The sequence below is a fragment of the Callithrix jacchus genome, chromosome X, assembly GCF_049354715.1.
Source record: "Callithrix jacchus isolate 240 chromosome X, calJac240_pri, whole genome shotgun sequence".
NCBI classification, from domain to species: Eukaryota; Metazoa; Chordata; class Mammalia; order Primates; family Cebidae; genus Callithrix; species Callithrix jacchus.
This window is the reverse complement of record NC_133524.1, coordinates 30,853,528-30,876,126: the sequence shown is the minus strand read 5'-3', so window position 1 is coordinate 30,876,126 and position 22,599 is coordinate 30,853,528. Positions and strand designations below refer to the sequence as shown.

General features: G+C 34.7%; 1 protein-coding gene across 3 annotated transcripts in view; it reads right to left on the bottom strand.

Moving 5' to 3' along the window:
• Window positions 1-712: 712 nt before the first annotated feature.
• IL1RAPL1 (interleukin 1 receptor accessory protein like 1) overlaps window positions 713-22,599 on the bottom strand; it is a 1,361,951-nt gene continuing 1,340,064 nt past the window's right edge. For 2 of the 3 annotated variants that reach the window (XM_054250916.2, XM_035288301.3), the window contains 2 exons: window positions 13,699-13,869; window positions 713-13,250 (listed from right to left, as the gene is read on the bottom strand). In XM_054250916.2, the coding sequence (XP_054106891.1) occupies window positions 12,532-13,250; window positions 13,699-13,869 (890 nt within the window). In that variant the 3' untranslated portion in view covers window positions 713-12,531. The remainder of the gene's footprint in view (window positions 13,251-13,698; window positions 13,870-22,599) is intronic. The other variant, XR_013531555.1, reaches the window with a different exon arrangement.

Here is a 22,599-nt window from a genome sequence, read left to right as displayed (position 1 = left end):
ATAAATATATACATAACAAATATTGACCAGCATGCTATTGTCTTAAATATGTTTGTTCTCATAAATTTTCTAATATTTTTACCCCAAGACCTATATGCACAAACAGGTACACATAGAATTAGAGAACTCTCTTTATATATTAGTTTTGATGTCATAAATATTTAATAAGAATTATGGGGTGCTATTAACTTGTCTTGTTTTTAATATTAGAAAATCAATATAATTTTGGACTGAAGAATGAAGAACAAGATGTTTTCAAAGAGAATATTTTAAATATTTTTTATAATGGATATGGATATATGTTTATGCATCAAATGGTAATCCTTGTTAATAATTATTACTAGCATTATTTAACAAAAATGGATCTCCTTTTGTGTTTTCAGGATCTACTAACATTGATTAAAAGAAGTTTGCATACGCAACTTATTCACATTGCTTTATTATTTTGTTATTGGTGGTATTGTTCAATTCACACAAAAATGTATTTCAAGTCATCATATCCTTGCAATTAACCAGAGAAAGAGTAATCTTGAAAGAAAACATTTTACAAACTGGACACATACCCTGTTTATTTTCTCTGAAAGTTGCACTCCATAAAGCAAATCCATTTTTTTAAACCTTTCCCAATATTATACAAAAATATTCTTATGCAAGTAATAAATTTATCTTTAAACATCCAACTTTTTGAAATTGAAAGCAGTCACACCAAAAGTTATCATGGTTAATTTTTAATTTAAACATAGAACACCTTGTGCTTATACAAACTGCTGTTATCATGTGCTCATATACTCTTGACATGGATCTGGCAAATATACTCTGCCGTTATACATTAAATTATGTAAAAAAGGATAATCAGTGCAGAACTTGCCTATTTCTAAACAATGTTCTTTAACCATCCTCATCTTATTCGTTTATATTTATCATTTCTTTTTGGAGAAAAATTTAAGGCAAGTGCAATTAAAGTTACAAAATCACTATCTCTATTGCTAACATATGCAGCATTCATATTTAGTGACTGATCTCCTTCCCTCTTAAACATGAAAGTACAAATGCTAAGTATGTTATACTTGCTACAGTCAGCTATATAGTCTTATCTATAAGCTGAAGTTAGAATCTTTAGAGATATCAAAACAAAATTACACTTCTCCAGCACTACAGCAGCAGAAATCTCTGCTATCTCCTTCCTGTGATTTCTCACCCATGTCCAGTTTTCTCATGAAGATACACAGTAAGTTATTCAGATGCCCATTTCGAAGATGACTATGAATACATGGTCACCTCATGGTGCAGAATACTTAAGGTGCAGTACTCCTAAGATCACCAGTTGTAAATTTACTTAATTCTATTGTGTTTCTATTTCACGTCAGCAATGACACAGATTCTGTAAAGAGAAAACTAAAGATAAATCTTATCAGTAACTGTATTTCTAAAGTTAGGCTTTGCTGAGGACATGTTATTTGCTGAGGACATAATTTAAATGGAACCTGGAAAAAAATGTCATTTCACAACCCTGGAAAAATAAAATTGTCTAAAAGATAGGAAATCCATGGTAATAACTTTTTTTTTGATGCTTTCACAGGCTTTTCTTATGATAGTTGCTGAGTGCAATACCTCCTCAATTCTTTATAAATAAATTATCCAGGGCTACCATGTAATGGAAAAGTAGAAAATAGAGACAATCATAGGATTTTTATGGGAGAGGTAAGAATGAGCTGACTCTTCTTTGAGATAAAATGCATGTCCTTAAAGAAGAGTTAGTTGAACAGAAACCTAGGTATTTATTTTTAGCCTGTGCAAAAACAATTCATTGGGTAAATTCCTCATGGAATGCATTGCCTTGGTAACTCATTGCTGTTTATTTAATGTCACACATATACTGATTAGGCTTATTTAAATGTATTGATAATGTGCATTTTTCATTTCACAGTGCATACACATTACACATACATGTACACATCTACACCAATTTAGCACACTAAATGTTTCTCATCACAGTTGATGATTCTGAACTGTTGTCCAGAATACATTCTGAAAATAAGCTAAATTGGTATATTATCTTTCTCAGTTTAGTAGAAATATCAAAGGCTATGTTTCACCCAGTAAAATTTACTGTTGAATACTATTTTTTGGATGTTCTAGTGTTATAAAGCCCCAGATGGTAAGAAGGCCTAGGGTGACTGTGGAAGTCACTAGGTTATGAGTGGGATATTTAGAAACTTAAAGCCAAGTCTCCAGGAACTCTTTGATGTGGCTACTCTGTGAAGGATGTATAAGAATATTTTTCTCTCAACTAACAACAATCATGTCCTTGAAATATGTATTAATACTTAGAATCAATGACATGATTGGTTCATGATAATCTTACATCAAATAATACATGCTCCTTAAGAAACATAAGCTGACAACCTCAACTCTGGTAGTCATTTCTGGCAAAACAAGGAGTCTAGAGATCAAAATTAGCCCAGTAAAATAAACGTATGTGGCTGGAACTGTACTGTCAGAGTAAGCTATTGAAGGATAAAAAAGAACCAACTGGTTTGTCATCATTGTGTAGGTTGTCATTTTGCTGAAATAATGCATTTAAATGATAGTGTCACATAGAATTAACAAAAGTTATTGGCACTGCAAGAATATAGCCTTGTATTTTATGACATTTACTAGAATAGTGCTCCCCAAATTACATGACTGTAAATATTTCCTAAAGTTCAATTGTTTTGGAATGTGAGCCAGAAACTCATTAATGCTTTTAACAAATGCTATAAATGAATCTTATGCCAAGCAACATTTGAAAACTCTTCATTAGAGTTAATATTTTGATGAATCAATTGTTAACTTGAGTAAAAATAGTTTATAATTAAGTCCAGCTACTTTAAGTAATTTGGTATTATATATTTTTTCACAACAAATGTCTTTGGCATTCCTGTCAAATTTTGCTATTAAAAAAATAAAAATAGAAGTGACAGTAGACTTGTAGTCTCTTAGAAGGGAGATGTGTTGTTATTTAACATTTAACTATTAATTAGCTTTTTTTTTCTTTTTTTCTTTTTTTTTTGCTGAATGGTACAATTACTTTTTTCTGAAGCCACATATTCCATGACAAAGCTGGACTCAGCTTTAACTAATCTTTCTGTTTTATTCTTCATGAGGAATTCTCAAAGTATAAATGTCTATAGTTCATTTTTTTTAAAATCAAGAAGACTTCATCATGAGTTCTGATTAACATTTTGGGAGGAATTATTAAAAAAAGGAAGACCTAGTTTATGGTGATATTTATCTGCTGCAATCTTAAATTTTGCATTCCACAGAATAGCAGCATTTTTAAATACGGAAGGAACAAATCCTGTACTTGTGTTTTTCAGAGTGGTCTGTGGGACTCCATATTAGAATCACTTAGAAAGCTTGTTAAGTGAATTTATTTTGTGCCTCACTCCAATCCTATTGAGGCTCAGTCTGAATGCCCAGTTTTAACGAGCTTTCCAGGTACTTCTTCTGGTGCCTGAAAGCTGAGACCCACCTCATTGGCTCCTATAGTTTTCAACTCTGGTTGTTCTGTGGATTCATGTGAAGGGCGTACCTTAAAAATGCTAACATTAGGTACAAACACAAGACCGCTTGGTTATATCTGAATATTTGGGACTCTGGGACTTTCTAAACATTCCCAGGTGATTCTAAGTGAATCTAGGGCTTCAAGTTATTGTTAATAGATCCCTTAGAAGGATACTATGAACAATTTCACCCCTCACCATGCCAAAGTTATTATTTTTATTCATACATTATAATATTTAGTAATAATTTCCCATTTCATTTAGGAAAAGTACACTGACAAATGGATCTTAGTTTAGGCCAGAGACCACCTAAGAAATGATTTGCATTCTGAGCCCAGTTTTCAAGTCCATAGTTGTTTTATTGCAAAGAACAATATTGTTTCTCTCTTTCTTTTTTTTATTTTTGGCTAAATGATGGTACAATTGCTTTTTAGAAGTCACATGTTCCATAGCAAAGCTGGAATTGGCTTTCTTAGCTAACTTTATTTATAAAGAATAATATTGTTCTTTATTGTCAAGAACTACAGAAGTAGGATATTTCTTTGCTTAATTTAAACCAGTAATTGATTTTCATAATCTTGTAGTGCTATCATTTATCATTTATGCTGGCTTTTGTTTTTCTGTTCTGTTCTTTTATTTTTTTAATATTTGTTTGTATATTTATTTTTTCCAGAGGTTAGAAAATTGGCCTCAATTTTTCCATAAACCACTCACTCACAATCTTGATGAGTTTTGCCATATGTAACCTTTCCTAGAATATTATTTACCTATATTTTAATTTAAATCATGGTGTATATATTATTCCACATTGTAAGCAAAAGTATTATTTTTAAATCAAATACAGAGATACTCAATTAATAATATCCCTCTGTGTACCATCGAAACCCAACTGACACATCACTGAGGAAAAAAGCATGTAATTTAGTCAAATAGTTATTATATAATGATTATTATAATTATTATAATTATTGGTCGGATTGAGATGTTCTCTATCCTTTGGAATCTTACTCAACCCTTCCCCACATACACGTCTGGGTTCTGCAGTACCTACATTGCCTTAGAACGGTGACACCGGGCATTAAGCATTGATAGAAAATGCAATCTTAAGGAATTTGTTTTAATTACTCTTACAGGCCATATACAAATGCTGAAAATATCACAGAAACAAGTGATTGGGTCACCACTATTATAATTTTCTGATTTTTTTCTTCTCCGTTTCTATTTTGCCCGTAAATATAGAGATGATATTAATTAGGTATCTTCTGGAGATAAGATGTCTCATTAATCATTAATCTCAGTTTTCTTTTTTCTTTTTTTTTTGAGATGGCGTCTTGCTCTGCCACCAGGATGGAGTGCAGTGGTGTGATACTGGCTAACTGAAACCTCCACCTCCTGAATAGTTCAAGTTATTCTCCTGACTCAGCCTCCCGAATAGCTGGGATTACAGGTGTGCACCACCACAACCGGCTAATTTTTGTATTTATACTAAAGATGGGGTTTCACCATGTTGGCCACACTGGTCTCGAACTCCTGACCGCAGGTGATCCACCTGCCTCAGCCTCCCAGTGTTGGGATTGCAGGTGTGAGCCACCACCACGCCTGGCCCAATATCAGTCTTTCAACCACTTGTATGAATGTAATTAAAATTCCTGAGAATTGCACAAACAATCCCAAACTTTCTTCAACTATAGAGGTCTCTCCTGATATTTTGAATAATGGGTCATATGTTATCATATGAGTCACAATTTAAAATATACTATCCAAATTATATACCAATTCATGATCTTTATAACATTTTACTTTTTCAATAGAGGTTATTTTCTCACATTTAAAAATCCTACTGAGGTAGAAATGGCTTTAAGAAAGTTTAAATATGTTAATTACTTTGAAATCTAATCTAAAATAACCTTATGGGGCCTTTTGAATCTATTACTTTAAATTTTTATAGTGATTTGTGTCTGCTTCATCCTTGATGAGTGTTTCTTAAAAGGCTGCTTTCTTAAGATATGTATTCTGCTTTAACAGCTCATTCTTTCTAAGAGGCTATGCTTACGATGGAAAGATTTACCACCACTCTACTCCCCCCAAATAAAATAAGTAATAAGGTTATTTATCTTAAATTTAAAATAAAAAGCAAGGCCAAAAACATTTCCCTTTAGGATTGACTGTGCACTACAAGTAGAGGCAAACAGAGTAGAAAAACAAGATGATTAAAGATCTTGGTCACTTTAAAATGTTACCTGAGGGGACTTGGTTTTAAGGTCATTATGTGAGTAGTACATTAAAAGAAAGGAATAAAATACCTGGGGAGCAAGAAGTAAGGAAAGGAAACAGCAAAGAAGGACTCACATGATATCATTCCTTTCATTTCTGTCTCTCAAATAATTTTATAAAATAAAGGGAAAAACGTGGAATTTAACCTTGAGAAAACCATTAATGTGATAATGACTTTTAAGATACTGAGTTACTGATTCAAACCTCTCCTTAATCCAGTAGTGAAGAAAAAAGAGGGATTTTAAATGGACTTGATTTTTTAAGATTTTGTTTTTGATTTTCTTTTTTTCCAGCCAACTGGGCATTCTTAAGACTCTTTTTTCGCAATCACAATAGGAATTAGGCCTAAGAATTACAAGTTTATACAGACACAAACAGAGAGGGAAGGAAAAGTATAACAAGAGTTATCAAATTAACAAACATACTTACATATGTTCCAACAACACATTATTTAATTTATTTTCATCTATGATCAGGTAGAAACCAGAAGAAACATTTGTAGCTTAATAAATAATTTAATTTCTTGAATTTCTATGTAACATATAAATTTATTTTTACAGGATATATAGAGAGCATACTCATAGAGAGCAACAGACTTATGAAACAACTATAAAACACAAATTAATTTTGAGTTTAAAATTTCTCATTTTTACACTTGTATTTATCTATTTTTCCTATTGCTAGTCAAAGCAAAACCAAATATATAATTGTTAAGTATTCTAAGAAAAAAAGAAGCGCCTCCATCACCTACGCATGAGTTACATACATTCTAGATTGTACAAAATCAAGAGGGTAGGCAAAACTAAAGGGAAACGTTATGTAAAAATGCACTTTTTACTGACTGTTGAACAGATCTGAGAGTGTCTGAGTTTCAAATATGACTTGAACACCAAGAGAGGAAAATGATTCCATCAATTTTCCTATTTGGGTTCTTTCAAATTCTGAAACTGTAAAAGTTTTGCACTTCAATAGCAGATTATGTGAACATACCTCCACTACTTTGGTGGAAAGAATACACTAAGGATTCTAGTTAAGAGGAGCATATACTGCAAGGAATATGGACAACCACCCATGTATCTTAACATTAAGATGCCTTCATCCCAGTTGAGAATTAGCCTAAACAGTCACATCTGATCTTCCCAAATTTAATCTCTCATTGACTAGTAAAAATAGATCCAAATTACTTTTTGCCACGTTTTCATGCACTATGTAATAATGTCATTTCACATTAAATCTTTTTTTAATGACACAGCATGCCCTTTGAAACAATGTTATCTGGATTATGAAGGTTAAAATTTACACAACAATATTACATGTAATACTCTCAAGTTCATGTGCAGTTTTTCAGATTCTATTCACTTAGTAGTGGAGAGAACATAGTGTGATAGCTTTTTAAGAATGATTCCCTTTGATAAAAAGAGAAGACGCTTCAGGCTTATGGAACATGGGGATGCATCAATGAAGATAGTGAATGGTAGAAAAAAACAATAGTACTTTACTTACTGTAATGAAGAATTCAGAAACATGAGTTTGTCAGTGGACCCAGAGGCTATTTAGAGAAAAATTTACCAATGCTCAGGATAAATACACACACACACACACACACACACGCACGCACGCACACACGAAAACATGTTTTGCATTCGGAGCACGGAAAGAAGAAATTATAATAGAAGATTGGAATTGAGCGCCATTATTTTTAGTCTGGGCATTTTCTATGGATGTAACAGAAATTTGATGATAACAAGGCACATTTGATTAGGATTAGGATTAACTCATCATCATCATCATCATAACATTTTTATCTTTCTTCCTTAAATTTAATTATATCTAACAGCTCCTTGTGACAGTATATCAATTTATTAACATAGAATAAACGTTTACCTTGCTACCAATTTCAAGTAAAAGGTAAAACTTTAACCACTACCTAACTTTATTCTCAAAATTTTTCATATTGCTCCAAAGTCACATCATAAGTCATGAAACTGGCAAAACCATAATTGCTGAAAAACAAATATATAAGCACTTCTAAATCCTTGCATAAAACAACTTGGTGGGTTTTTCTTTTTCTTTCTTTTTTTTAAGAAAAACATGTCAAATGGTTGTTTTTTCTTTTACTGTACTGGATGAATTCTTAGTTATATTGTAGGAAAAATAATTAAACACAAATCAGGAAGAAATTTACTGAAATAAGGCATCATTGCCAAATTATATAATTTTACATTCATCCCAAACTATTTTTAGAATGGGTAACGACATGGGTAAGGTTATCACAACAATGATAGCCAATTATTTTAATCTGAACATGAATTAGTTGTCATCATACAATTTTTTTTGTTTACTATAGGTTAAGTCTCCCAAAACATCAGGCCATTTTGGAAGGAAACTTGTCTGTAGCAGAACAATAATCATCTCCTGAGTTTTTGTGAATGAAGGTAGAGAGTGGTAGATAAAACAATGCCTGCAAGACATGTGGGTTTATCTGAATATCAGTTTCTGAGAATATCTTCTAAATCCAAACATCAATAGCTTTTTAGGTGATCGATATTTTGAAACTCACATTCAGATGAACATAGTTTTATACACATTAACAATTTTGTCTGGAATTTCAAGGGCTTCATTATTTTATTCCTTTTTCTAGACCCAAGGTATCTTTGAACCCAAGGGTAAGATCTATTGTTAAGGATAATCCAACTTTGATGATTGGTTACTTTCTTTGTTCAGAACAATAAAGTGCAAAGGATTGATGATAAGACAAGGAATAGCCTCTGTTTCCATTGACAAACTTCTCCTTTTACGGATTCTAGTTGCATCACCATCTTTTGGCAAAAGTTGCATGTACTGTTAGAAAAGTTTTTCAGCAACAGGGAATGTGTCTGTAGATGGGATTTCTCACCTATGTAATAATATTTCACCTGTATTAGTCAGCTATGTCAATAATGAGATTAATGAGAAAGCAAGTTCAAATCAGAGACAGGAGAAGGGATTTTCCTCTTCCATGTCTGCGTATTCTCTTGGTTCCAGGCAGTCACTTCATTTGTATAATGCTGATGCTATCTTTGAATTTCAATAGGCTTTCTTCTGGTACTAATGATACAAACTTAACCTAATAAAAAAAGAAAGAAATTAATCTCAATATTAAAAAAATACTCCTTAGAAAAAAGAGAACTAGGGTATCATTCCAGAATCCAAAAATAATTCACAAATGTATGAATCGATGTTTTCCTAGAAATTGTGATCTTAATTTACATAAATGATATCTGAAAAGTTAATGACTATTCTAGGATAAACAATACTTACAATTTAGGGGTTGGTTCTCAGTTAATATTTGTTTTTGTTATAAAATGCTAGATAGTAATGAAATATGGAAAAAAACAGCATCTATATTTTAAGATTAAGTTGATAGGGTCCAAATACATATATTATGTAGAAAGTAATTATCACAAAGTGGTTTACTGTTTCAACAGTTAGTGTTTAGCTACAGAAATATAGTAGATTCAGGTCTCTTAAATCATCATGTCTCAGATTTGTTTCATAAAATTGATCTAAACTTAAATCAGCGGTCTAAACGAGATACAAATGTCTTCTCTGTCCACAGGAGACCTAAGGAATGGAGTACAAATTAAAGAAGCAAACGTTTGAGCACCAGAATAAGGGATAGGACGCTCATAAGCAGAAAGTAGAGGTTACACTAAGGAACCAGATGATCTTTTGAATCCACAAAGTATCGTTCAGAGCTCGAGCAGCAACTGATGAAAAACAGGCAATACCAAACATCACAGATGTCCAAGTCTGGAAGTCCATTCTCTAGCCCAGCTCGGCCAACATATTCACATTTTCAACTGTGTTTTGACAACTAGAATATTCTTATCGCCCACAGCCCCCACTGAAAAAAGCAAAAGATGAAGCCTAAGCACTAGGGGAAATAGATTTTTTTTCTCTTTTTATTGTGAGTTCTAACAGAACTTTTGTTAAACATAGAGCACGTGAACACATGACAGTTTCCTTCATTTGTTCTCACATGGAGCTGATAGAGGAATACTTGGGAGGAATGTTTCTAAAGCCATAGATAGCTTCTTTTGCATTTATTTCATTTTTTAAATATGACAAAGCATTAGAGGAAAAGGAAGTTTCATAAGTTGTGAGAATATCAAATATTACCCATCAATCCCTGAATCATGCTAGTCAAAGTGCTTAAATCTACACTAAAAATAGAACAAAAAATGTACTCCCAATGCAGCTAAATTAACACCTATGGATGCCTAAAATATGACTGTGGTCTGATTACTTCCTCTACATTGATTCCACACTTCCATCGTGCACTTAAAGAAAATTTAAAAAACAAAGAGATAAATCAGGCCATTGCCATGTTTACAGTTTTCTGAGCACTGGGGGAGTTTGGAATCCAGTCCAATGAGGTACACTGCCACCAGTCCCTGACAGCTGTCCATAGTACAAAGTAAACAATGGCCTTCTCCGATTCTGAAAATAACCCAATGTGCAAAGCTGACCTTCAAGTTTTATGTGTCCTTGCAGCTTCACTTCTGGTTTGTGAAAATGTGACACACATCCAAGGGGAGAGCACGGGAATAAAGAACAGATTGTAGAGAAGGACTCAGGTGAGTTGTCAGGGAAATAAACATTTTTTAAGCAAATAATAATCAATGCACATCCCAAGGCTCCTTTACCTTGTCACACAGATACTGAGACCATTGCATTGTTACGAATGCTTATACTTCTTTCTCATATATTTGCAAATTAATCTCACCCTCCCCAGTGAACCCTATTGCAGTTTGTATTTGTGTGTGTGTGTGTGTGTGTGTGTGTGGCCAACTGACACCTTACTATTGTGACCAAAACAGTACAATTGTTTTCTCATTAAATGGTAGTAGGAATAAACCAAACATACAATAGTCACTACACGAGCCCACAGATGATGATGGGATGGGAATTCATACAATGAATCACTAAATTAATATATAAGTTCTATTATCAGTGTTTTATCACATTGATTTTTTTTTAAACTAAAAGCTACATAGGTAATATTTCTTTGTAACAACTCTGCCCTCTGCAGATTCCTTTGTAATTGGTTTTGTATCAACCTTCACATGAATATGAATTAGCTGCTTATGTCATTGATCTCAAACATAAAGCTAAACGGTAAGAAATGAATTTCTTGGGAGCATCAGCTTTCTGTTTTCTGAAAGATAGAATTATATAGCTAAAATAAAGCAAATTCTTTATACAGTAAAATTAATTATTTTAAATACTTTCTGATCTAATTTAAAAACTATTTTGTATAAATAATGTTTATTTTGAAAATACCGATCTCTGTTGGTATTCATATGTTTGCCCTCCTGAGTTCTTAAACACCTTCATATTAATAAGTGTTGCTTATGTCCATAAACCGAAACCACTTAATTCTTAATGTAGTGTTGAAAAGTAAATACAAGCGAGTTAACATTTAATTACAAGGGGGCCACACAATAAGTTTCACAGATTTTCTCTGACTCTTTAGAAAATAACATTTTGTATAATACAAGGTGACAAAACATATTTGATAACACATCCTGTCCTTCCCTTTGGTTTGGAAGCCTTCAGTGTAAATTTCATTTTGACTTGCGTTGATTCACTCTTTTGAGTTAACTTGCCTGGCATTTGCACATAATCTCATTTGCAGAGAAATTATAGAGGGAAAAGAGGAAGTAGAATATTAAACAAAAACAGCCACGAACACATTCATGCCTTTCCAGGAAGTGATCAAATATAGGGCTTGATTTTTTTGTTGTTGTTTTCTGTTTTTTTGTTTTTTTTTGTTTTTGTTTTTGTTTTGTTTTGTTTTGTTGTTTTTATATATATTTATATTTATATTTATATATATATATATAAGGGTACATCAACTCATTTAAAAAACGAAAATAACACTCTTCCCCAATTTCATGCCCTTGATCTTCTCTTCTTAGCACTCTGTAGTGGTCACTGTGAAGTGATTAGCACACCTTTGGGTCTAGAGTGTATTCTGAAGAGCAGTGACTTAAATGTTAAGACAGTTAGACCCACCCCCACCCCTCCACAGAGTTTACACATCATGCCGCCATTAGCAAGGTAGAGGTGGGGAATGAGGTGGGACAAGGAAGAGATTCAGGGCTCTGACTGGTGGGGCACTCCTATGAACAAGTGTTCTTCTCATCTGTTTTTCCCCGAATGGCAATGCTGGCATTTGTTGCACTGTTTGTTCTCTGAAGGCCGATGTGGCCCAGTTGTTTTTAGGCAGAACCCGAGAAAGGATCCGGTGCTCCTTGTCCCATCGGATAGATTTGTCCAAGCACCCCAAGGAATGTTAAAAGCAAAATAAAATTTATAAAAAAGGAAATAAAACAAAAACCCATTCTAAAACTAAACTAATGAAGCAAAAAAAAGGGGTTTTCTATCTACACATCAGTCTCTTCTTTAAAAAAAAATGTAAGTTTACAAATTCTAATGACATATAAAACAAAGTCAAAAAATGTAATGGTAAAAGACATGGTAAAACACGAAGATACTGATGCTACAAAGAAATTCCAGAAAACATATGTACAAGACCCTGTTTTTCCTCGTGTTCTAGAGATTGTAATGCATGTTTTTTAACAGCAGCAGTCGAGGATTTAGTTCCAGGCACTGGACTGCAGATTCCACTCAAGCTCCCAGGGACGGGATGTCCCTTGCTTTTCTGTCACCAAATCACACTGGATATACTGGTCTCCCTTGGCAACAGCGGCAGGATGGCACTGTTTGTGTGGGCTTCGTCTGGATTCTGCTCCCTGCTTGATTTTGTCTGTGGCCGCTGCCCGTTGATGAGTGTCATAGGGATGTTACAGTAGGTATGCTGATTTCCTATGGAGGTAAGAGGCAGGGTGCCGGTAGGAGGTACATCGTACTCATAGCTTCGGTAGTAGTGTTTCTGACGCATTTGTGAATGGTACGTGTTGTGAAAGGTAGAACGGAGATCTGGATGGGCAGTGGCTAGAGCTGTGGAGGTGGCCGCAGCCATGGAAATGGCCGAGACAGTCTGCAGCTCCCCAAAAGGCCCTTGCTCACTGACATCTAAAGCCTGCTCATGTGTAATGGGTTCTATCCTCTTAAAAGGCATTTCATACTGTAAACGTTTCCAGAACTTAGAGTTCAACTTGTTGCATTTTGGTCCATGCCATTTAATGACCGTCAGGAGCTTGATGGTGTGCTTGAGGGCTTCCACCTCCTGGTAGTTCATAATTCCTCTCAGTTCACTGCATTCAATTAGTATCACTTTAATTTCTCCAGTCACAAGCATATTTCGAAGTCTGGTTTCCAGCTCAAAGATGCTCCAGCCCCTTCTAACTACGTAATTTGGAGTCATGACAATAATCAGCCGCTTGCTTTGATCTACACATCTTGCCACATCTTCAATGTATGCTACAAAAGATAAAAGAGTGCATCAGAATGAGTGAATGGAAAATTTGGTCCAGAAAGTCCCAGTAGATTCTCTCTTTCAGAAATTAAATGAAAATAGTTTGTTGGGTAACACTTTAAGCAGACAAAAATAGCTAATGATCACTGAATAGAGTTTGAGACTTGCTTCTCCTAATGTCAGCAATATTTTTCCCAGTACAAAATCTCTCATTTCGTTTCTTTCAATGTCAAGGCTGATAAAATGAGATGCTTTATACAGTAATGGAATATCTTTTCTGAACTAGCAAAAATTAAATTTCATGTGAACACAAAAAAAACATTTCTTTCTTGGGAAACTAACAGATACAAATTTTGAAGTATAGAGGCAAACATTAAAATTCCATGAAAAAAGTGATGACTACACAGACATTCACATGAATATGCACACTCTCAAATGAAAACATTAACTTACTTCCAGTTGGGATTAAATCTCTATCCGGAATAAACAACTTATATCCATAATGCTTTTCAAGCATATCAGGTAGGATTTCAAGGGCAAAACGTTCTTCTTCCCCAGTCTCTTGATTCCACTGGTCAGGATCCACTTTGGTGTATGATAAGTATGCATCATAATCTTTATTGTCTGTTAAAATAAATCAAAATAAAAGTTGAAGTCACTACTCTACAAAGATAACAATAGGACATGAAAACATGCACAATTTCTCACAGATATCTTCAAATGTCCTGTTTCTGAAAGACCAAAAAAGGAAGCCTTCATTAATTTTCATTGAGTTCAATGATGTCAAATATTCAAATCTAGTTTGAAAGTAAAAAGGGTTATAATGTGGTTTGTTGTTGAGGTTGTTGTGAAAAAAGTAGAAGAAAAATCAGTGAAGAGAGTAATATAATGCAGACTTTCACCATTATTTTGTTTTGAGACTGAGTGTCACTCAGTTACCCAGGCTGGAGTGCAGTGGTGTGATCTCAGCTCACTGCAACCTCCACCTCCCAGGTTCCAGCAATTCTCCTGCCTCAACCTCCTGGGTAGCTGGGATTACAGGCATCCACCACCACACTTGGCTAAGTTTTGTATTTTTAGTAGAGATGGGGTTTCACCATGTTGGCCAGGCTTGTCTTGAACTCCTGACCTAAGGTGACCCGCCTTCCTTGGCCTCCCAAAATGCTGGAATTACAGGTGTAAGCCACCGTGCCTGGCTGACTTTCACAATTTTTGATGCACATATCATAGAGAATCTTGATTGCTTATAAAAGCCATATGTTTGGATATCAGTATGCTCTTACTCTAAATCTTATCTTCCCCTGATCCTACCCTTGGCCATTTTACACAGTTGAAAAAAGAGACAGAAAACTGAGACTGACTTAATTCTGGAGGAATGATTTTTTAAATAATGTGTGCTGTGTTGGTTTTCTGCTGGGGAGAAAATAAAACCAAACCTGGGATAATTAATTTTTTACAGGGCTCAGTTCTTGCATATTGGGACTGAGAATATTATTAAACTGAATGATTATAGGAAGACATGATTTTTCGGGTCTCCACTTATCTTACCCATAAAATACTGTGAGTTATTTTTCATCATGCTAATCAGTTTGTCCATAAGAATCAAAAAGTAGAATGTAAATAAAATAAACTTAGTTTTAAAATCTAATTTTTCTCCTTACTCTTCCCCCTTTTTACATGAGAAAATTTGGCTTTCTCATTTGCTCTAAGAATAAGAACTTATCTATCCTCTTTCGTCAATTTCCTTATAGAATAAGATATCAAGATTCATAGTTCACTTAAATTTTAAATATTGTCAATATGCTGAGTGTACCAGTATCGACGTCTTCAGCTATCTATTGTGTTTCCCTAATGATAGGCAGTGTATTATTACTTGATGATTAGATCAAGTTAAATTGAAACATTTATAAATTTCAGAATAAAATGAATTCTGCATTAAGCATAGAACTTAAAATATTTGGGCCATAAAACATCAACAATAGAGGAACATTCTTGACTGTTGTTCTGGCGGCTTTGGGACAATTCTTTTGACTTCAAGGACACTAAAACTCACTTCCTGATATTTATACATGTGTGTTAATTCTAGTAGTCTGATAAGTTTGAGCCTAGGCTTAAAATTATTTTAAAACCATATCAACCTGGATACCAGTAAGAACAGAACATTCAGAAATCAGAAGAGATGTAAACAACTGGTAAATTTCAGATAACTATCACCTTTGCTTATATAACATTATGTTTCTGATTTCCCTGTTTCTTTCATGTAAACTTCTCTTCTAACCCATAAATACTGTCTTTCTGCAAGATGCTTTCTGTGGTCCACTTCATTTTTCTTTCAGCCCACTTTCTCGTAAAAGTATCATTTCCTTTGAAATCTGGAACTAGACAAGGATGCCCTCTTTCACCACTCCTATTCAATATAGTTCTGGAAGTTCTAGCCAGAGCAATCAGGAGAGAAAAAGAAATAAAGGGTATTCAAATAGGAAAGGAGGAAGCCAAATTGTCTCTATTTGCAGACGACATGATAGTATACCTAGAAGACCCCATCACCTCAGCCCAAAAACTCCTGAAACTGATAAGCAACTTCAGCAAAGTCTCAGGATAGAAAATCAATGTGCAAAAATCACAAGCATTTGTCTACACCAATAACAGACTTAAAGAAAGCCAAATCAAGAACGAACTGCCATTCGCAATTGCTACAAAAAGAATAAAATACCTTGGAATACAACTCACAAGGAACGTAAGGGACCTCTTCAAGGAGAACTACAAACCACTGCTCAACGAAATCAGAGAGGACACAAACAGATGGAGAAACATTCCATGTTCGTGGTTAGGAAGAATTAATATCATGAAAATGGCTATACTGCCCAAAGTAATGTACAGAATCAATGCTATCCCCATCAAGCTACCATTGACTTTCTTCACAGAACTGGAAAAAAACACCATGAACTTCATATGGAACCAAAAGAGAGCCCGCATAGCCAAGTCAATTCTAAGCAAAAAGAACACAGCGGGGGGCATCACACTACTGGATTTCAAACTATACTATAAGGCTGCAGTAATCAAAAGAGCATGGTACTGGTACCAAAACAGAGATATAGACCAATGGAACAAAACAGAGGCACCGGAGGCAACACAACATATCTACAACTATACATTCTTTGATAAACCTGACAAAAACAAGCAAGGGGGTAAGGATTCCCTGTTTAACAAATGGTGTTGGGAAAACTGGCTAGCCATGTGCACAAAGCAGAAACTGGACCCCTTCCCGACACCTTACACTAAAATTAACTCCAGATGGATTAAAGACTTAAACATAAGACCCGGCACCATAAAAACCCTAGAAGGAAATCTAGGCAAAACTATCCAGGACATAGGAGTAGGCAAGGACTTCATGAACAAAACACCAAAAGCATTGGCAACAAAAGCCAAAATAGACAAATGGGACCTAATGAAACTCCACAGCTTCTGCACGGCAAAAGAAACAGTCACTAGAGTGGATCAGCAACCAACAGAATGGGAAAAAATTTTTGCAGTTTACCCATCTGACAAAGGGCTGATATCCAGAATTTACAAAGATCTCAAACAGATTTACAGGAAAAAAACAAACAAGCCCATTCAAAAGTGGGCAAAGGATATGAACAGACACTTTACGAAAGAAGACATATATGAGGCCAACAATCATATGAAAAAATGCTCATCGTCACTGGTCATCAGAGAGATGCAAATCAAAACCACATTGAGATACCATCTCACGCCAGTTAGAATGGCGATCATTAAAAAATCTGGAGACAACAGATGCTGGAGAGGATGTGGAGAAAAAGGAACACTTTTACACTGTTGGTGGGAGTGTAAATTAGTCCAACCATTGTGGAAGACAGTGTGGCGATTCCTCAAGGCCTTAGAAATAGAAATTCCATTTGACCCAGCAATCCCATTACTGGGTATATATCCAAAAGACTATAAATCGTTCTACTATAAGGACACATGTACACGAATGTTCATTGCAGCACTGTTTACAATAGCAAAGACCTGGAATCAACCCAAATGCCCATTGATAATAGACTGGATTGGAAAATGTGGCACATATACACCATGGAATATTATGCAGCAATCAGAAATGATGAGTTTGTGTCGTTTGTAGGGACGTGGATGAATCTGGAGAACGTCATCCTCAGCAAACTGACACAAGAACAGAAAATGAAACACCGCATATTCTCACTCATAGGCGGGTGATGAAAAATGAGAACACATGGACACAGAAAGGGGAGTATTAAAACTGGGGTCTATTGGGGGGAAAAGGGGAGGGTCAGTGGGAGGGGGAGGTGGGGAGGGATAGCCTGGGGAGAAATGCCAAATGTGGGTGAAGGGGAGAAGGAAAGAAAAGCACACTGCCATGTGTGTTCCTACGCAACTGTCTTGCATGCTCTGCTCATGTACCCCAAAACCTAAAATCCAATAAAAAATTTAAAAAAAAGTATCATTTCCTTCCATTATATCAACTTCCATAACATCACTTCTGTGTAGATGCCTCCTTAATTTGGATGCATGATCCTGTTTTATTTCTTCTGAATTATGATAGTCCCCCACTCCTACCTGTTACCTGAACACCTTAATTTGCATGTTCATCATGCACTTCACACCTCACATGCTCACAGCATAACAGGCTTCCTATCTTGAACTGTAGCTTTTCACTGTGATTCATGAAAAGACCTTAGGGTCTGTGTAAATGCCTCTAGGAAAGTGGTTTTCAGACTTGAGCATGAATGACAAACATTTGGAGGGCTGGACCCCACCTCTAGAGTTTCTCATTCAGTAGGCGAAGAGTAGGTTCTGAGAATTTGTATATTTATAGCAAACTCTCAAGAGCTGCTGCTGCTGATTGAGGGACCACACTTCAATAAACTCCATTGTAGAACAGCATGCAGAGGTCTCAATGGCACCAAGCAACTGCAGTTATCTGCCAGGTATTTGGCCACAGGAACATAAAAACTAAACCTCGCCCCCTCAGCTCCATGATGGATGGTGCTAATAATTAGAGAAGATATACTCTCAATAAAATAGCTGAGAATTCACATTTTTATCAAAAAAGGGATAAAATTTTGCCTAGACTAATATGTGAAGTAACCATATTAATCTTAAATGACACTTAGGAATTAGTGCTATGACATAGTTAGTTTTCTATCTCCTTATCTCTTCTGGATGTATTTATAGCATTTAAGTTAATATCTGCCAATTATAATGGAGTTGTTTGCAAGTAGATTATACTGGTAGAAAGCCTCTTTCAAGCATCTGCAGCACCATCCTCAAACCAATGGGGCACTTGAGTGATATCTAATTTCTCTCTTTCTCTAGAGTGTGTCTCAGTGCAGTAATAGGTTAGGCATTTATTTACCAAGAGAAGCAAACCCATGATTTGAAAGTTGTCAGACCGGAAACACAGTGCCAGATGGCATACTAAATTCAGCAATGTTTTTTGACTCAAAAGCATATGGATTATAAGGTGTCTTCCCCTTTTTCAATTTCTAAATATATATGTATCTTGGATAGTACTTCTTAGACTGTTTTGATATAAGTAACAATATAAATTGACATATTTTATGCATATGAACCTTGTGTGACTGGCGAAACTTTGAAAAGGCTGACATTCTTATAACCATGAAAAACAAAATTATACTAATATTTTTTAAAGGATGGGGCTAGGATCATTTAAATTCAACTTTCATTTATAAACAGCTTAAAAGTAGTTATAGGTTGGTACAAGAGTATATTTCTTATTCTGAGCTTTATTCTCAAAGTGCTTCTGTAATTTAAGCCATCAACTATAATTCTGTTCACAGCAGAGATGAAAACCAGCTGGTATACACACTGTTTGTAGTAATTCTTTATAATCTCAAATGTAGTCATTAAGTTACTCGTTCTTATGACTTTCAAAAGACACTGGCAGATATGCTCCACCAGAAAACCAAAACAAACAAACAAAAACAATAAAACCCAAGATCAATCATTCAACTAGTTGTTGGGTTACTTGAATTCAATCAACAGGTTCAGCAGATATCTCTTCTTAAATTGAATGAACTAACAGCTTTGATGTTTTATAAAAACATTTTTGAGGGGAAAAAGGAAGTTTGGACTCTGTCAAGTTAACAAATAAGAACATTAATTTAAAATGCTAAGAAATCTTGATGAGGAAGGAAAAAATGAAATTATGTTCAGGAATGAAAAGAGGGTTTGGAAAGGTGTTAGATAAATGTGCCTTTCTTTTTACATATGAGGGGATAATACCCTCAATGTTCTTTAAAAGGACTAAGGAAGCAAGGAATCTGTGGGAATTTTTAGAGTAACACAGCTTTTAAGAAAACATAGGTTGAAGACTCCCTTTTCAAGATGAAGGTAGTGGCTGTATTGGATTTGACTAAAAAAAAAGATTTACTGACAATAGAAATGTTTTAAGTATGACATCCAGTTTGGGGGAGTTTTTAACCTCTAAACACTTATTGAATGGTTGTCAAATGTTTTTGGCAGTTGGCAGTTCCTTGTTTTTTTTCTTTTGTTCTCAAGTATATATGAATCACATAAGTGAAATTGACTAGTGGCAGAGGCCATCATTCAGTAAATGGATTCCTAAAATGAAACTGGAGGAGAGTTCAAAGATAAATTGTGTATTTCATCTTTTTTTAATCCTAAAAGTTGATTTTGTATGTTTAAGTGTGGCATATTATCACAGAAAACTGTAATAATTATAAATTTGCATTGATAAAATTTGAATAAATTATAGTTTTCAAAAAGTAAGCCACATTTCTTTTTATATCTCAGATGTGCCATTATATGCTTTCTCACATTTTCAAGGTATGATTTTTCAAATAAAATCTCAGCAGAGATAGATCATATAACTTTGAATGAATAAACATTAAATTCTTAATGTTTTGATTTTATGATTATTGAATGTCATTGTCTTAATAATTTTTTCTTTTCATTTCAATTCTGCTATGACAACCTCTGGCAATTATTGTAAAATAAATTTGCTTGACTTGTATACTTTGAAGTATTTACAGTACTGTTCTAGTTCACGTGTTTTGCCATTTGGTACTTCTCTGGATTATTTGAATCTATAAGTTCTCAAACACTTAAATTTGATACTAGTTAAAATATCTGTGGCATAACGTAGTGGGAAAAACCCAGAAGCTTAGCTCAAATCTTGATTGCCATAACTTTTCATATAACTCAGTTGAGACTATATTTCCTGATCTATAAAACAGCATCCTCCTGAAGATGTCTAAGATTAAATGAGACCCCATCATATAGCAAAATGCCTGGTGCAAAGGAGTCATTCTATAGATATTTATTTCCTTCTCTTGTATCCCTAAGAGATCTTCAGGCAACATAGATTCAGAAATCTTAAGAGGATAAGCAGTAGCAGAATACTAAAGGGAGTACAAGCTTTGGGATAAGAAGGCTTGGTTCACACCATTTAACAGTTTATGATTTGAAGCAAGTCATATACCCAGAACAACTCTACATCTCTCCTTCTGGGATTGAAGAACTTGTTCTAGATTCTAAAGATTATTCCTGTGCATGTAAATTGTCTAACTACCACTACCCCCCCAAAAAATAACCACCCAAAAGTCCCTATAAGGTTTTTCAATAATTTACAGAGGTATTATGTTTCACTGACGGACACAAGGACAATAATTCCTGAATCTATGAATAGAGAGTGACCTTGTAATTGAAAGAGAAAGAAAAAGAAATTCTATGGCCTAAGAGTTCATAAATGTCAGTGGACTTAATACACCTGAAATAGAACAGATGTTCATATTTTCTGAGATGAAGGTGGAGATTATAAAAAATTGCTCTAACTAATTTTGTTCAATGCCTGTAATAACCTCCACGTAGGACTAGAAGTCTCTTTCTTCATCTTTAAAATAGGATTCGTGTTAGTGATTACAGTGTTCTTATAAGCTTGCCCTGCCATCCTTATGAGTAAGTATGACCCACATACTTCATAGTCAGAGAAGAAAAAAAGCCAAAAACAACAACGAAAACCATCTTCCACTCCGAAAAGAATATATAAAGCAGGATCTTAAACTTTAAACAAAACTTGAAGGGACACTCCATTCAGAGACATGAAGGAGCAAAGGAGCCTGATACTGTTGTGATGTTTGTATTGCTTTTTAAAAGATTTCCAACATAAATGGTGGTAGTACTTTATTAGTATGAGTTCTACTCTAAACACAGTAGATTGCCCATATAAGGATGGTCAGCAAGTATTTAACTAAAATAAGGCAGCACTCCCGAGGCAGTCACTACAAGCATTTAAACTATATTTTTGATCAAAAGTCGATGCTTCATAAATTAACACAATGGATATTAGAAATCAGGTTTCATTGCTAAAGATAGTGGATTTTTACTGCTTATAATAGATCTTAGAAATGGTATCTCCATGGTAAAATCAGTGTTAATCAAGACATGAATTACTTAATCCAATTTAGAAAGACATCCTCACCCTTACAGAAATCTAGCAGGGCCAGTGGTCTGCCCCCTCGGAGAAGATCTTCTACGCTTAACTTCAAAAAGGTCTTGATGAAAACTACTCTTGGATGTCAACAGAAGGTGAATCCAGTCTTACTACTGGAGTATTGCCATATTTGCCTTGGGAGAAAATTTCTTGCAAGGTTTCTGAAAAGCATGCACACACACACACATTCGCACATGCACACAAACACACACATGAACAACAGAATTGGAACTTCTTCTAGTTTATAAGTTGAGTGATAAGACTGTGTGCTAATAAATATCCATGTGGCAGAATTTTTCCAAACTTTCTTTCATTTTATTGTGGAATCAAAGTGGTAGGGGGATAATCTTCTTCTCCCCTTAACCATTGTGGTTCCTTCATTTCCCTCCAAAAACTCTGAGAATTATGCATGATTGCACTGTCTTAGTTTCTTTTTCAATAGCTGTGTTATTCCAAAGACTAACATCTTATTCTAACTAGAGCTCTGCATGTTGAGATCCCACGAGGGTGGCAATGCTACAAAAGTAAGGTAGGTCATCCTTTGATAACAATTGCTTTCTGAGCTAAGTCTAGACTTGTTCTAGCAGGCAAAATAGGGGCATTAAAAAGAGAACAGTAACTTTGTACTTAGAAAGATAATTCTGTTAGAATGTGAAGGATGAAACAGAGGAGTAGAGAATGATAGCAAGAGGGTAGTGTAGGAGGCTTGGACAAATCTGTTGGAATTAAGGGTAAGGAAAATATCTTTGAGAAGTGCAGTTGACTGATCTTGAGGACTAATTGGAAATGGCACATGAGAAGAAAGTGTGGCCAGTGAGGTAGAGGATGATACTAGGAACTGA